Raw genomic sequence first — 16,254 nt, 5'->3', positions numbered from 1 at the left:
TCAGCTTCTCCTCCCTCTGCCCCTCTCCCTGCTCCTGTGCTCTCTTCGCTCTCGAAGATGGATAAAATCTTTAAAAAAAATAAAAAGAATGTGGGAGAGGCAGGGAAAGGAGGATATATAGTTTCTCTTCTTCCTCCAACCATTCTTAGAAAACCTTTATTCTGTAATGTATGGGGATTAAGATAATAAAAAAAAAAAAACCTTTATTCTTCCAGTTTGATCTAGGTCCTTCCATTCTGTTATTTTAATGGTCTTAGAGACACAGCAAGTCAGGCTCTAGATGGGAAAACTGAGTTACATCACCTTGAAGCTTACAAAGGCCAATATGGAAGGGCAAAAAACGGGAGAAACAAGCCTCTGCCTAAGCTCCGTCACTAGCTTCCCAGCACAAATAGGCACAAAAGCATAAAACATTGTGCCTCCTGAATTTCTGCTTCCCTCCTGATGAGCCAACACTCGGAGGCACTATACTGAGTGCTTTCCGCAGATTATCTCAATCTTTAACTCCAATGAGGAGAGTACTAGATACTAATTTTATAAAAGGTGAAACTAATGCTCAGCTAATTAAGGGGTAGAGCTGCGATCTGAACCAGGCATACTGATCTCTGAACCCAAGTTTCTAAACTGTTGCTACACTGCTTTCCCAGTCTCCCCCTGCTGGGTCTAGAAGGTGGGGTTCTCAGGGGTGGAGGGAGGGGATGCTGTTTCAGTTCTCATGAAATTTTATCTATCTTATGCTATTTTATCTATAAAGAATGAGGCATTCACCAGATTAATAGCTTCTTTATTGCCTATTGCAGCTATAAATCCTTTTAGACACAACTGAAATTACATGCATTGGTTCTCTTATTCCTTAGGTCCTAGGGTTCATTCCTAGATTATAGTCAAGTGCTTGTGAAGAGATACTAAACTCACCCAGAAGAGCTTACCTTTAATTTCATGAAAGCTGGAGTAAAAATAATCAAAAAGTTACTATGGTTTGGTTGCCTATTAAGTGCTAGGTGCTTTATATATATTGCTCCTAAATTGAAATGGTACTGTTATTGCCTTTATAAATGAGAACAAAATTAAAATTTTGTCTTTTTTTTAAGGATTTTTATTTATTTATTTGACAGAGAGAACAAGCAGGGGGAGCGGCAGGCAGAGGGAGAAGCAGGCTCCCTGCTCAGCAGGGAGCCCAATGCGGGACTCGATCCCAGGACCTTGGGACCATGACCTGAGCTGAAGGCAGACGCTTAACGACTGAGCCACCCAGGCACCCCCTATCATTTTTATTTATTTATTTATGTGCAAAAAGGTGGTTTTATTAAAGCACAGGGACAGAACCTGTGGGCAGAAAGCTGCTGCTTGTCATTTTATTTTTATTTTTTAATATTTATTTGACAGAGAAAGACACAGCAAGAGAGGGAACACAAGTGGGATGAGTGGGAAAGGGAGAAGCAGGCTCCCGCTGAGCAGGCAGCCCGATGTGGGGCTCGATGCCAGGACCTGGGATCATGACCTAAGCCGAGGGCAGACGCTTAACGACTAAGCCACCCAGGCGCCCCTATTTTTATTTTTATATTTTTTTAAGATTTATTTAAAAGAGAAAGAGGGTGAGCAGGGGGAGGGGCAGAGGGAGAGGGAGAGAGATCTTCAAGCAGACTTTCCGCTGAGCACGGAGCCCCACACCAGGCTTGACCCCTGAGATCATGACCTGAGCTGAAACCAAAAGTCGGACGCTCAACCGACTGAGCCACCCAGGTGTCCCAAGCTTGTCATTTTAAGTAGAGTAAGAGGAGAGGAGAGTGAGATGAAAACTATAAAGGGATCTTGCCACTTAAAAGACTGACATCTTAAAAACTTACGGTAATGGCCAATGGAGAGACCACTTATCCTGATAATCACTCTGGGTAGAAAGACATGCATAGAATCACAAAATCAAAGTATTTATTTTGTTCTTTCACATATGACACTGTTAACACATTCCTACTACAGCAATACTGCTCTCCAGGAGCTTACAATCTAAAACAGTCAACATTAATTGTAGACTCAGTGATTAAGGCATTATATCAAATGCAGACTTTGTATCTTTAGATGTATCTTCTGAAAGAAACATGGAGAGAGCAGGATCAAAATGAAATGACATGAACGTGTAACCCCTGCCCCCTCCCCTTCCAGCTCCTTATAAGAAACCCCTTGTGGCTAGATTCCAAGCCCAGAGCCTCACAGTCTGAAACAGAATTCCAGACAGCCCTACCATAGAAGTAGTGAAGAAACCTTAATTTCTAATTCCCTGGTGGACACAGAGGATTCCCTGTTTGTAGGCAATGAGGGGCTGCGTGTTCCTCCAAGTTCCTCCTTAGACAGCACCTAAGATTCTGTAACTCTGCTGATGGTGCCAGTAGGTAGCCCTTCTAGCAATTCCAACAGGACAATTTCTCCTCAAAATGTGCATCAGGTCTCTACTAAGTTTTACAACTTCTGGTTGGTATCTCCACTGCCTCAGGAGGGCTAGGGAGATTTCATAAACTGCATACATGGGATTAAAGACTGAAAGAAAGGGAAAGGAAAGCAGAATAGGGGGCCAAAGAAATGGGGATACCGGCTTCTCAGAGATGTGAACAGGGAAGGAGGAAAAGAGAAATTTGGATCCAAAAGAACAAAAGTCAGGCACTAAATTCCAGATCAACAGGGATACAGAAATGAAAGTCAATGAGATCATTATCACAATCTAAAAGCTCAAGAAAGATGGAATTTAAGCTTTCCATTTTTTCTCCTTCACTACCTTCCTCCTTTGGCAACCTAATCTAAGAATTGCTGGAATTCAGGTTTTTCATGACACTCTATCTTGAATACCTGAAGACCTATCCCAGACTGATGTTTCTCCACTGAGTTTCAAATTCACAGCACTTTGCCTTAACTGGCCTTGATTTTTCTTACCTTACTGATAAGGTCTTGTTTCTGAAAGGGTATTTTATAGCAGCTCAGGCCAAGATTTCTAGAGAGCACCAGGGTCACTTTTACATTGAGTCCTATTTTATTTCTCACAGTTTTATTATTCCTTGGCTACTGAGACAATAATTGGCTATTTACACCTTCATTTTGGACTCTGTCACTACCTGTCATTCACTCCGCTCATGCGAAAGATCAGTACTACAAGGGGTTGGAATGAGAGAAAAGCACAAAACTCTAAATGTTGGTTCTCAGATTTTACCCTCGATCCAGTAAGCTTGTAACCTTCTCTTGGTTTAAAGCCAGGGAAGTACACATTCCTCGCTCTCCAATATTTAACTGGCACCCACAGAGAAAGTACAAACTTCAAAACCACAACAGAGGCCAACAGAAGAGTTGTGTGTTTTCTCGTGTGCCCTGAGGCACGACTGGAGTCTAGCACCAAGGAGGGCAGGATTTAACAGACCAGCATGGGAAGAGTCACTTCACACAGGTAGTCTGGATTGAGGACCAGGCTGTGGTGTAAACTAACTGAACAGAATAAAAGTCCAATATGATTCTTCATTGAGAAAAAGAAGTTTTGGCCACATGTGATCTATCGAAACCCCCAAGAGTAACAAAGACAGTCACATAGAGAACGAGGATCTGCTTGGTGTGGACATGGATATTGGGGGCTGAGGAAAATCTGGTCATCAGCAGACCATACCCTAAACCTCTCCGAAGAGAGGGCTGGGCTTTTGCCCTCCTGACCCATGACTGGCTGATTTTACACTGCAGATCAAAGGTCTTCCTTAATCTTTGAGCTACTTCCAAGAAACCACAGACCTTTAAAAATAAAGACTAGTGATTTCATACATACTGATAAAAGTTACTTTAGCTACAGTCCTTGGGCACACGTACACACAGCTGGAGATGAATACATGTTTGTGGAATGATTAAGTATTGACCAGCAGCATTTAGTACACGAATTAAGCTTAGACATACTACCTACCAATTGTCAATTCAAATTCCTGTGCCCAGTACCAGGTAGCTCACCCCACCAGGTGACACCTCCTTAGTTTAAAGCAGAGATTCTCAAAGCATGGTCCCCTGACCATCAGCAGGGACATCACCTGGGAACTTGTTAGAAATGCCAATTTTGGGGCTCCGGGTTGAGGCCCAGAAACTAGTGTTTTAACACTAGTTTTAACATTTGTTTTAACAAGCCCTCCAGGTGATTCTGATGCAGGCTAAAGTTTGAAAACTGGTTCAGAGGCCAACACCTGAAAACAATAACAAAAGAAAACAATTCACATTCTTTTGCTTCATTCAGCTGTGACAATCCAAGGTACCGAAAGTAAAATATCAATGGTTTTATTTTAAAATATCTATTTCTATTTTTCTCAAATTGATTGTCCTCTTCTTTTTTTGATTGACAAGTTCATTCTGATCAAAATGTTAAGTAGGAATACAAGTTGATGAGTCAGCCACCCAAGAATGCACACACACTTCTGCAAGCTCCAGGCCCATATTTAGTCTCAAACCACCTTTCTGCAAACTACCGAGATTTCGGTACCACACATCACACTGAAAGGCACAATGTACTTCATACTCCTCGCATCCAAAGACTGGAGCTCACTTTTCAATGTTAAGTTTGTGTTCTGGGTTTAGTTGGGCGAGAATTTCCCTCAGCTGCCATCAATCCTAGCTGAAGTGAGTCTCTCTCCATCACTGGCCCAGGAAAAACCCACCAAATTCACATACTGTCTGTTAACCAAATAAAAACAGAAGAGTAAAAAAGGAAGCAGTGATCAAGTCATTGAACAGAAAGCGACCTGACTTGGACAAGAACATATAATTTGGATCTAGGATGATGGGGGAGGAGAGGACATCTCCTGAGGGAATCTCAGCTCATTAGAACAAACAGGGAGGTTCTCACTTCGCTCAGAGACTGTAGGCTAAACCTCTGTTGAGGGTGGGGTGGGGTGTGTGTGTGTGAGGAGATAAGGAGCTAAACCTCTGTTGAGCAGGGGTGTGTGTGTGTAAGGAGATAAGGAGCAAGAAGGGAAGGTTGGAGTAGGAATCACGTCTTTCAGTCTTGAACTGCTTCCTACTGCAATAGATAAGGCCACACCATGGAGTTTAATGTTAATGGCAATGCTCCGTGATGTCCACGACCACTGCCTTCTTCCAGCTGAAGAGGAAATATCCAGTGCCGGCCCCAGCAGCTACTGCAATGCAGAGGTAGCCGTTGTAGGTCATGAAGATGAGCATGAGGAAGTAGCTGATGACCACTTGGATGATATGCAGCACTGTTTGCAGGAGGTGAGGAAAGCTCAGCATCTGTTGCCTGGAGAGTAAACAGGGACACAACCATCAGGGACCCTTAGGAGTGTTCAGGCAGCTCTGAAGATCAGGATAAAGGGGGAGCAATTGTGGTTGGGAGCTCAGCTTGAACTGCACTCCTTCACAGCCATCCCGGCAACTCATGGCTACTTGTGTGTATGCAGGTTGTTTACGGTCCCTGGAAATGAAACACGATAGGGCTGCCTGGATAATCAGCATTGGCCAGATACAGTTATATGTCAGCAGGAGGAACCCTCTTTGGGAGGAGAGGAGACAAAGGAGGACTAATCCCCTAACTTACTCTACCTTGGCTCCTATAAAAGGGAAGCCCTAAACCCTCCCCTACTTATTTAAACATGTTCAGGCCTTCCACCTTGGCAACGTTCACATTCTAAAGAATGGAAATAGAATTGAGGGTTGGGTAGTAGAGTACAAAGTACTTAACCAGGAGTCAGGAGCCTTGGCTAGCCCCTCTGTCGCTCACTAGTTCTGTCACCTTAGGTAAGTCACAACATGTTTGGGCTTTAATAAGCTCATCAGTTACAATGGGAATAAGTAACATTGTGGTTACTTGAAAGTAGCATATTGATTTATAGGATTCCTTGAACTCTAGTTTAAGACCTACATTTCTATTAAAACTCAAAAATCTCAAAAAGCATTTGCCAATCTGTGGGAAAGCCAGTAGTCATCCAAATACTTGCATTGACAGAATACAGACATCTGTACATCTTATATTATAAAACAAAATGAAAATAGAGCTGGGGGCATACAATTTGTTATAGGAAAGAATCAATTGGATTCTGTCATTCTTCTATACCTGACCTGAATTTCTTTTAATCTGCATATTATTATTTTGGCAAACATATTTTTTTCCTTTTTCAATTTGGGCAAATATTTTAAAATATAGATTCCTTACCTTCTTCCACAGTGACCAAGGCTTACAATTCAGAACAAATGTTCATGCTCAGAAGGGTTCCTATCATTCCTTCTTTGGCCTGCTCATGATTCACAACCTTAGAATCACTACTAACTCAAGAAGAGGACTGTTGCTAATAAAATAGCTGTTTTGCTGCTTAACTCATCCAGCTCTCCAGAACGTCTGTCTGGATCTGTTCAGTCTTCTTACCCAACAGTTTTATGTGTCTCCATGAGGATGGTTCCATTTGGTCCTGGGACGGGCATGGAATTGTAGCGGATGCTGACTTGTGACTTGCGCAGCAGGCTTTCTCGGGCTATCTTGAGTCCTTCATAGAACATTGCTAGTAAAAACACTGCCACAAAAGCTCCAGCCATTTCTAAGTAGAGAAGGAAAAGATGGTGGTACGGTCACACATGCAAAATCACTAGCTGGTGTGTTGTCCAAGCTAGAGAGACAACATAGAAGAGAGCTACTCTCAATTTCCAAATACATTATATTGCTACCTCTCTATTTGCACAGGCAGGCAGGCAGACAGACAGGGAAAAGAGTGAAGATGGTTTTCAATTAGTGAAAACCATTGCCTCCACTGGAGAACATACTCATTTTCTGATTATGACACAAAAAATCATCTGAACAACAATCACCTTCAGGTCTGGCTACCTGGTGTCATAAATCAGCTTGTTATGACACAATGTAGAATATGCAAAAGGGGAATAAAACAACCTTTTTGTTTGTTTTTATTTTTTGTGACTGTGGTGATAGATAGATATATGTATTTTTAAAGATTTTATTTATTTGACAGATAGAGAGCACAGTAGGGGGAGTGGCAGGCAGAGGGAAAGGGAGAAGCAGGCTCCTCACTGAGCAGGGAGTCCTATGTGGGGCTTGACCCCAGGACCCTGGGATCATGCCCTGGGCCGAAGGCAGACGCTTAACGATTGAGCCACCCAGGTGCCCATAAAACAACATTTTAAAGTGTTGACTACTTCCTTGAGCAAAGGGGAAAAAACTAGAGAGATAAATCAAGAACCACTCTTAATTATAGAGAACACACTGATGGTTCCCAGAGGGGAGGGGAGTGGGGGGGGGGGAATGAGTGAAATAGGTGATGGGGATTAAGGAGGGCATTTGTGATAAGCACAGGGTAATGTATGGAATTGTTAAATCACTATATGTTAAATCACTAAATACACCGGAAACTAATACACACTATGTTAACTAACTAAAAATAAAAACTTAAAAAAAATAAAGTGCTATTTCTTGAAAAGACATTTCAGTTCTTTTTTTTAAGATTTATTTTTATTTGAGGGAGAGAAAGAGCATGAGCAGGAGTGGGGAGCAGCCAGGGGGAAGGAGAGAATCCTCAAGCCGACTCCAGTGCAGCGCTCAGGCCTAGGACCCTGAGATCATGACCTGAGCCAAAATCAAGAGTTGGATGCTTAACCGACTGCACCACCCAGACGTCCCCAGACATTTCAGTTCTAAGTCTTTCACACTGTGAAGTGTTGGTAATGATACAAATATACTCAAACTGCTGATTTAACACACTACCGGAATTAAATGCTCCCCTCTTTCCCCAAATTGATTTTTGTGGCTCCAAAGATATACCTGATGCTTAAAGCAGTCCAACTGACCACTGAGCTTGTGCAATTTGAATTTAAGGCATGCCCACTCAACATTACAGACACACAAAAATGGGTATTAGTTACCCCAAAAGTAGGACTGACACTAAGATGAGCCATGCGAAGAATCAGGAATGATGTAGACCAGTTTGATACGCTAGAAACAGCACTGGAGTAGGCAGCTCTAGAAAGTCTGGGTCCCTGTCCAATCTCTGACACACTCACACTGTGTGATTTAGGGCTAACCATTTCCGTATTTGAGACTTAATTTATCTGTAAAATGGAAGGACTGTACTGGATGATTAGCTCTCCACCTAGAGTTATTTTGTGGTCTGTTTACAAAATGCTTCTTATGTCATTTTAACTTGACTATAGCCTTATGTCCAGGATCAGTAACTTATCAAATAAGGAAGCACTCTGGAAAAGGATGAAAGGAAATGGATTTGCGAAAGACTCCTATCTGGTTTCTAAATTATTTTTCAGAAACTCTAAAACACACGCAAGTTGTTATTATTGTTTAAGTAGGCCCCACACCCAGCATGGAGCGCAATGTGGGGCTTGAACTCAACGACCCTGAGATCAAGACCTGAGCTGAGATCAAGGGTCAGATGCTTAACCGACTGAGCCACCCAGGCGCCCCGTAACATACACATGTTATTCAAGGGAGGTTTCCTATAGGACCAAAGTAAGCATTGTGTATCCTTACCTTGTAGATAGTTAAGAGGAAGATGATTATGTATCGTAACCATAACCATTCAGTACTTACAGCAGGAAGAGGTGCTGGGTTTCCAGATTCTTTGTCACTGTCTCTCATGTGAGTGTCACCTCTGAATACCACCTGGTGAGGGTGGCTTACTCACCTCCAGCAGTATTGATGACCAAACCAGAAAACAATAGCTCCACATTCTTGAAGCCGAAGTAGAAGGTCATATGCTGCCAGTAAACCAAAAACAAGTCAGTTAGACAGGATTGAAGATTCTAAATGAGAATTTCAGGTAAAGAAGCTGAGAGCATTTAAAAGTATCAGATCTGGATAATAAGAGACATTCATTGAAGTGGCAGACTTTCTCCTTCATTACTACCACAGACACTCCACAAGTACTCTCCCTTGCTTTCCCTCCAACCTTCTCTCTCTCTCTTTTTAATTTTAATTCCAGTATAGTCAACATACAGTGTTAATGTAAGTTTCAGGTGCACAATGTAGCAATTCAACGATTCTATACATTCCTCAGTGCGTATCATGGTAAGTGTACTGTCTTTTTTTCTTTTCTATACAAAGCATGAATACCAGAACTTAATTCAGAAAAGGGTCAATTCTGAAAGGAAGGAAGACAGAAGAGTCCAAGAAATCCTGGTTCTGGTGTGACTCTGAAATTAACCTGCCACATGATCTTGGGCAAATCACTTGTCTTGTCTTTGCCTGCGCTTTTCTTCCTGGGTAAACTGACCTTTAAAGATAATAACCTGCCAGACCTAAGACTCGATTATTTCTAATACCCAAGTGGGTGGAAAAGGGTAGCCTCTCCTGTAGCACTCACCATCATCATGTTGCCCATTCCCCCGCCATGGGAGTGGGAGGCCGAAGTGGTTGGATGATGGTGATGAGGTACTGTTGTACTGTTGTAAGCCATGTGGCTTGTCTCCTTATGGTGGGAATGGTCCAGGTTTCCAGGAAAAGTTGAGTCAGCAGGAGATTCTTTTAAGAAAAAGAATTATACATAATAACTTCACTATATAAAACCTTGATTCTTTTTGAAAAACATTTTTTAAGTAAGCTCTATGCCCAACATGGGGCTTGAACTCATGACCCCGAGATCAAGAGTCACATGTTCTACCAACTGAGCCAGCCAGGTGCCCCTAAAATCTTGATTCTTTTTTTTTTTTTAAGATTTTATTTATTTATTTGACAGAGCGAGAGAGAGCGAGAGCAGGAACACAAGCAGGGGGAGTGGGAGAGGGAGAAGCAGGCTTCCCGCTGAGCAGGGAGCCCGATGTGGGACTCGATCCCAGGATCCCGGGATCATGACCTGAGCCGAAGGCAGACGCTTAACGACTGAGCCACCCAGGCGCCCCTAAAATCTTGATTCTTGATAACTATTTATGTGCAATTTCATCCAATACGATTACCTCTGGAGATTGTGGCACAAGGGATTTGCACCTAGGGTTTCAGAGACCTAAGCCTTATTCTGCAAAGTAGTTCCTTTAATAGATATGTTCAATGTATGTTCAAATTTAAATCTAAGATGAGGAGAAGAAAAATAGTTTCTTTGGGTTGCAGGTTTCGAAACAGACAATTTGTAACAGTGGACAAATTGATGCCATTAATGAAATTTAACTGCTCTAAGGCTTTCTAATCATAAATGTCAGTAGATAAAATGCAAGTGCTTCAAATAATTGACCTAATTGGATGGCCTGTGTTCAATCAAGATATTAAGAATACATTTTCACATACAGGACAACCAGCCTACGGCTAATTTAAACTTGAAGAAAAGGTCTATTACTGCCCTGGGCAAGCAGTGTGCTCAGAAGATACAATTTCAATCCTAGCTCAGCATTAGCGCTAAGAACACTGAAAACAAGGTATAAATTGAATGTTCTATATTAAATTAAGTCCAGACAACTGTACATTCAGCCTTGTGTCTTTACTACCACATCACTGCTTTACTGCAAAAGTCCATCTGGGACATAAACCAAGGAGCAAAAACTCCTGTAGCTGGGGTGGGGGTGGGGAGTGGGAAGCTGAAAATAGAGGTGTTGGTGGATTCTCTTTATGTGTCCCTTGACTCCAGTTTGTGGCGGAAAGAGTGCTTTAGAAATTCCCAGTAGGGGGTGCCTGGGTGGCTAGTTGGTTAAGCTTCTGACTCTTGATCTCAGCTCAGGTCTTGATCTCAGGGTCGTGAGTTCAAGCCCTGAGTTGGGACTCCATGCTGGGTATACAGTCTACTTAAAAAAGAAAAAAAAAAAATTCCAAGTAGGTATTCATGTTCATGAGCCTGAGTGTGCCTCTCACTCAATCAATCAATATTTATCAAGCTCCTACTATGTGCCAAACTCTGAGCTAAGTGCTAGTAATTCAGAAAGTAAGACAAACAAGGTACCTCATGGAAAGAGAAACAAGGAAGTAGAGTAAACAGAACAATTTCATGGTGTATGATTAGTGGGATGAAGGCAACAAACAGGGTAAAATGGCAACATTACTAAGAGGTGGAGAAAAGGCATACCTTAGGTAGGAAACCTATATACATCCAAGGAGGCATGTATAACTTAAAAGCACAATTATTCAGGCATCTATTTTTCCCTCTTCAAACTCCCATCTCATGATTCTATGAGAGCAAGCTCAAGAAATAGGCTTGAATTTCCAGCAAAGGATCAAGGCAAAGCATCAGTTAGGGATAATCAAAGTTCAACTGTGAATATAAATAACTTTCATGCCAGACACTATATTACTTCATAATTATAGAGCTTGACAATCTGGCATTATTAATACCATGGGCATAAAGGACATATATAATAGGGTCCTTGTCCATAAAGTTTTTATAGCAAAGGATAAAAAACAACACACAAAAATAATCAACACGACAGCACCCATAAAATTTCAATGATGGGAAAAATGGTTAAGTGGGCAGCAGTTTTCAGTTAAAGAATCATGGTAGAATGGAGAGATCCCTGGTATCTGAGTGATGATAGATTATGGTTTTTGAGCTAAGCAATTGCAGCGAAATAAGAATAAAAAGACTTTTGCCAGCCAGGAAGACTGAGAACACATCCTCACGAAGAGACTCAAGTAGAAGTCACAATTTGTTCTCTTCCAGTAAGAGTTTGGAAAGTGATTATAGCAAAAGAAAACCATAAGGATAACTTTATTTCACATTATCAACCTGAATCCTCGCCATAAATTCAGTGATTACTTGCAGTGTCTTCTGGTGTAAAAGACTGAGGGAGATACAGAGATGAACTAGACATAGAGTCTTTCCCCAAGAAGCCTCAAGGCTAAAACCTAAAAGGGGAAACCGAACAGTTGCAATTTTTCATTTTGGGCATAAGAAGACATGTAAAGGGCAGTTTAAAAAGCAAGATCTTAGCACCACAAATTACTTAAGATTTGTAGCCTTAAATATCCTTGATTAATTTTCACATATTCTTCCCATTGACAGTTTTGGGTTTTTTTTAAGATTTTATTTATTTATTTGAGAGAGAGAGAATGAGAGAGCACATGAGAGGGGTTAGGGTCAGAGGGAGAAGAGGACTCCCTGCTCAGCAGGGAGCCCGATGCGGGACTCGATCCAGGGACTCCAGGATCATGACCTGAGCCAAAGGCAGTTGCTTAACCAGGCACCCCCCATCGACAGTTTTTAAGACCTATAGTTTCCTAATTGTTCAGGTACTTCATTACCAGTTAGAGAAACCTGCTAAATGGAGGCATGTAATCAAATCTCTTCAGACATATCGCTGGCCCAATAATTCATTTGTACAAATCTTAAGAACACCTTTCAAAGTATGCACCTGTTCTGAAGTGTCATCTTTATAGGATAAATTTCACATTCAAATATACTAGGAAATAGAGCAGGAATAGAATCTACTTCTTTTCATTGTGAGTGGACAATGGTTTTCTTGTAATGGAATCCTATGCAAGGCTTGCCCAATAGTATATGAATAGGAAGGTACAAATCGGGTGGATTAATGTGCAAACATGTACCATAGGCACATATTCAAACCAATTCTGGCAAGTCCTTAGGCTTACTAAAAGTCTGTTCCAGGAAAGATGCCATGGGAATACGCCAAACTCAAATGAAATATATACACAACTTATTATTAAAGCATAAAAATAAAAACAATTATATTCTTTTCTCTTCCTACTTGACTTTCCAGTGATGTGCCCTATGTATTTGGAAAACTGATCTTCTATAGCAATCAAACACCCCTAACTCATTCTCTCTAGAAGAGAAATTCTACTTACAGGAGGTAATCTGGCAGTTGGTTAGTGTTAGTCTGCTTCCCTTGATAGCTTTAATCTAAGAAGATCCAAGCTCAGCTTCTTCCAGAATAAAAATGGGTATTGAAGTGAAAATAAATCAGAAACAGCGACATGGCAATACCATTTGCTGTTTCAATTTATAATCTGAAAAAAATGGTTTGATCATGAGCTGTGCTCTTTTTTTTTTTAAGATTCTGTTTATTCGACAGAGAGAGACACAGCGAGAGAGGGAACACAAGCAGGGGGAGTGGGAGAGGAAGAAGCAGGCTCCCCACGGAGCAGGGAGCCCGATGCAGGGCTTGATCCCAGGACCCTGGGATCATGACCTGAGCCGAAGGCAGACGCTGAACGACTGAGCCACCCAGGCGCCACCATGAGCTGTGCTCTTTTGTCTTTGCTTTACTCAAGCCTCTCTAGACTCCACAGCCAACTTTAACCACTTGCTGCTGTCCAAGTACTGTTTTCTCTAACGTAGCTCCACGTTATTGTCTCTAAGAACTGGGGTCAAGGTCTATAAAGTAGCTGTACTATACTTTTTATGTAATCAAGTTTCCTGATTTGTAAAGCAACTGCAATTAATGGAACCCGTGAATGAGTTAGTAATGATGAGTGACAGGTGGAACCTCAGCAAAATTTTTATATTTACTGATTCACTGGATTTCTGGTTTTAGGACAAACTATGTACACATGTTAATTCCAGGCTTATCTTCCTGTTTTTGTTTAAAACCTCCACTGTTCACTTCTCTTCTTATCCTTAGCCTTCTACTTCATCAAATTTACAAATTATTTATAAAGAAGAATATGAACCAAAAAAAATCTGAATATATCACTCAGGGATAAAACTGAAAAGCAACAACAACAAAAATTCTTAGGATTCCTGACTTTCAATCTACCAATAAAATCCACCCCCAATATTTAGTTACCAAGTTGAGTTTAGAGCTAGGTGGAAAAATTAGGAATATGGTATTTTCATTTACATTTTTGCCAGTTCAGGCAAACTCATTCTCTCTAACAGAATTTAAGAGGGACCCATACTGGAGAAGCACCTTTATATTGGAGAATGGAGCGAGGAGCTCAACAACATAGCTGGAAAACATCTGTCGAGGACTTTTGAAGGTGCTCCAGTTGTACAACCCGGGAAAGTCCCTCACCCTCTCTGGAGCTAGTAGATCATGGAGGATGCTGGGAGCATGAAGGAGATAAAAGGCTAAAAAAGCATCTAGCAGAGTGCCTGGCAAATGGTAGTGTTATCATTATGTGGAATATGAGGGGATAAAAGACCTTAGATAAGGAAATTCCAATGAATAAACCCTGTGGGAGAAAACGTAATCAAAATATTAGCTGTTTGCTTCTCTCCCACAAAGTCTTCAAGCCAAGACCATTTTCAGGGCCCTTTCCACTTATCCTGTCTCCGAGACCACAAAGTGGCTATCGACACTCACAGGACAGCTCTAGGTCATAATAGCTCCTTCTTCTAGCATAGGAAACTCCCTGGAAATACAAGAGAAATAGTCTAGGAATTGACTACAGAAAAAAAAAAAAAATCAAGCACAAGTGTCTTTTTTTTTTTTAAAGATTTTATTTTATTTATTTGACAGAGAGAACTCAAGAGAGGGAACACAAGCAGGGGGAGTGGGAGAGGGAGGAGCAGGCTTCCCGTGGAGCAGGGAGCCCGAGGCGGGGCTCGATCCCAGGACCCTGGGATCATGACCTGAGCCGAAGGCGCAGACCCTTAATGACTGAGCCACCCAGGCGCCCCTCAAGCTTGAGTTTCTATGGAATTTAGTTCACATAGAATAGCTAAGAAGTTGATTTCTCAGGAAGGCTTTACACTCTTCAGTTCCTAGGGAATAATTTATCTCATCTTCAGTTGGGTACTTCAGTCGGCTACATGTCAAGTTGTTTCTCTCGCCCTGAACATTATTAGATCTGGAAAATGAGATGGCACATTCCACAGTGCACGCCATGTAGCTTTGCATTTCATTCTCTCTCCCCCCTTCCCCTCACTTAGTAAGAATTGTGCAGCATTTATACAAATAGGTTCCAAAACTTCTCTGTATTAAAGGGTCTAATTCCTTCTCCGCTTACTTCTGAGGCTCATCAAAAAAGAAGTTTCCTCTATTCCTGTCCACCTCCCACCTCCCAACACAGGCACGCTATAAAGCTTAACTAGAGGACTGGATTGTTTGCAAAGTCTAGCATCTTTACCAAAATAAACATGAGTTTATGAACAGAAGTTAGGAAATTGGCAAGAAGGCTGAATGCTGATGACCATCCTGAGTCTTAACACTGACCTTACTTTTAATACTTTATTCTAAACGTCCAATTCTTTTTTATTTTCCTGGTGTTGCACAATGATGGATAAGAAACGGTAATCCATAGGGACTATGGAGATTAGACCCCCACAAAAAGACTACACAGAAGTGGTCAGACATCTGCCATGTGGTCCCTCTTCTCTAGCACAGACAGATAAAATCTAGAGCTTTACACAATTCTTCTGGAGACTACCTACAGTTTCCTGATAAGGAAGATTAGGAAGAAAGTTTTTCTTCTTACAACGATTAAGGTCAGGTTCCTTTTTAGATTTGTAAAACCATTAAACAAAGGCAAATCTGGGGGTGCCTGGGTAGCTCAGTCCTTGAACGTTTGCCTTCGGCTCAGGTCATGATCCCAGGGTCCTGGGATTGAGCCCCGCGTCAGGCTCCCTGCTCTGCGGGAAGCCTGCTTCTCCCTCTCTCACTCCCCCCCACTTGTGTGTTCTCTCTCTCGTTATGTCTCTCTCTGTCGGATAAATAAATAAAATCTTTAAAAAAAAAAAAAAGGCAAATCTGTCTGGTTGCTCTTCTGCTCTCTGCAGTCATTACTTTTTTTAAAAAATATTTTATTTATTTATTTCACAGAGAGAGACACAGTGAGAGAGTGAACACAAGCAGAGGGAGTGGGAGAAGGAGAAGCAGGCTTCCCGCCGAGCAGGGAGCCCGATGCGGGGCTCGATCCCAGGACTCTGGGATCATGACCTGAGCCGAAGGCAGACGCTTAACCATCTGAGCCACCCAGGCACCCCTGCAGTCATTACTTTTATTGGTGACTTATAAGCTTTAGGCAGGCACAGATAGGCAAAATTCAAGGTCACAGACAGTATACTACCATAAACAGGGATTCATGCTTAGGGACTATGTTCTCATGATCAAGCAACCAGTTCAACTGGACTAATCCTGCCTTTTGATGACCTGCGCAGGGTCAGCAGATATTCTGAGAAATAGCTCTGGCCCTGTTTCAAGTGTCCCTGTAGGTGAACTTTAAAATTCTCTTGATGGCTTTATGAATTCCACATTTATATTGTCCTTTGGGGAGGGAGGCAGTAAAGGAGATGAAGAAGTAAAGAGATATAATGCATTAATAAAATAGGGCTTAGGGCGCCTGGGTGGCTCAGTTGGTTAAGCGACTGCCTTCGGCTCAGGTCATGATCCTGGAGTCCC

At 41.8% G+C, this 16,254-nt stretch overlaps 1 protein-coding gene across 2 annotated transcripts in view; it reads right to left on the bottom strand.

The window, feature by feature from the left end:
* Positions 1-1,907: 1,907 nt before the first annotated feature.
* SLC31A1 (solute carrier family 31 member 1) overlaps positions 1,908-16,254 on the bottom strand; it is a 40,169-nt gene continuing 25,822 nt past the window's right edge. For both annotated transcript variants that reach the window (XM_006735105.3, XM_081803413.1), the window contains 4 exons: positions 9,339-9,496; positions 8,661-8,733; positions 6,386-6,554; positions 1,908-5,263 (listed from right to left, as the gene is read on the bottom strand). In XM_006735105.3, coding sequence (XP_006735168.1) covers positions 5,062-5,263; positions 6,386-6,554; positions 8,661-8,733; positions 9,339-9,431 — 537 coding nt within the window. In that variant the 5' untranslated portion in view covers positions 9,432-9,496 and the 3' untranslated portion in view covers positions 1,908-5,061. The remainder of the gene's footprint in view (positions 5,264-6,385; positions 6,555-8,660; positions 8,734-9,338; positions 9,497-16,254) is intronic.

This window comes from Leptonychotes weddellii, chromosome 14 (assembly GCF_054177405.1).
Source record: "Leptonychotes weddellii isolate Sample4059 chromosome 14, ASM5417740v2, whole genome shotgun sequence".
In the NCBI taxonomy this organism is placed as follows: Eukaryota; Metazoa; Chordata; class Mammalia; order Carnivora; family Phocidae; genus Leptonychotes; species Leptonychotes weddellii.
Note: the sequence above shows the minus strand (reverse complement) of the source record. Positions and strands in the feature narration are given on the sequence as shown.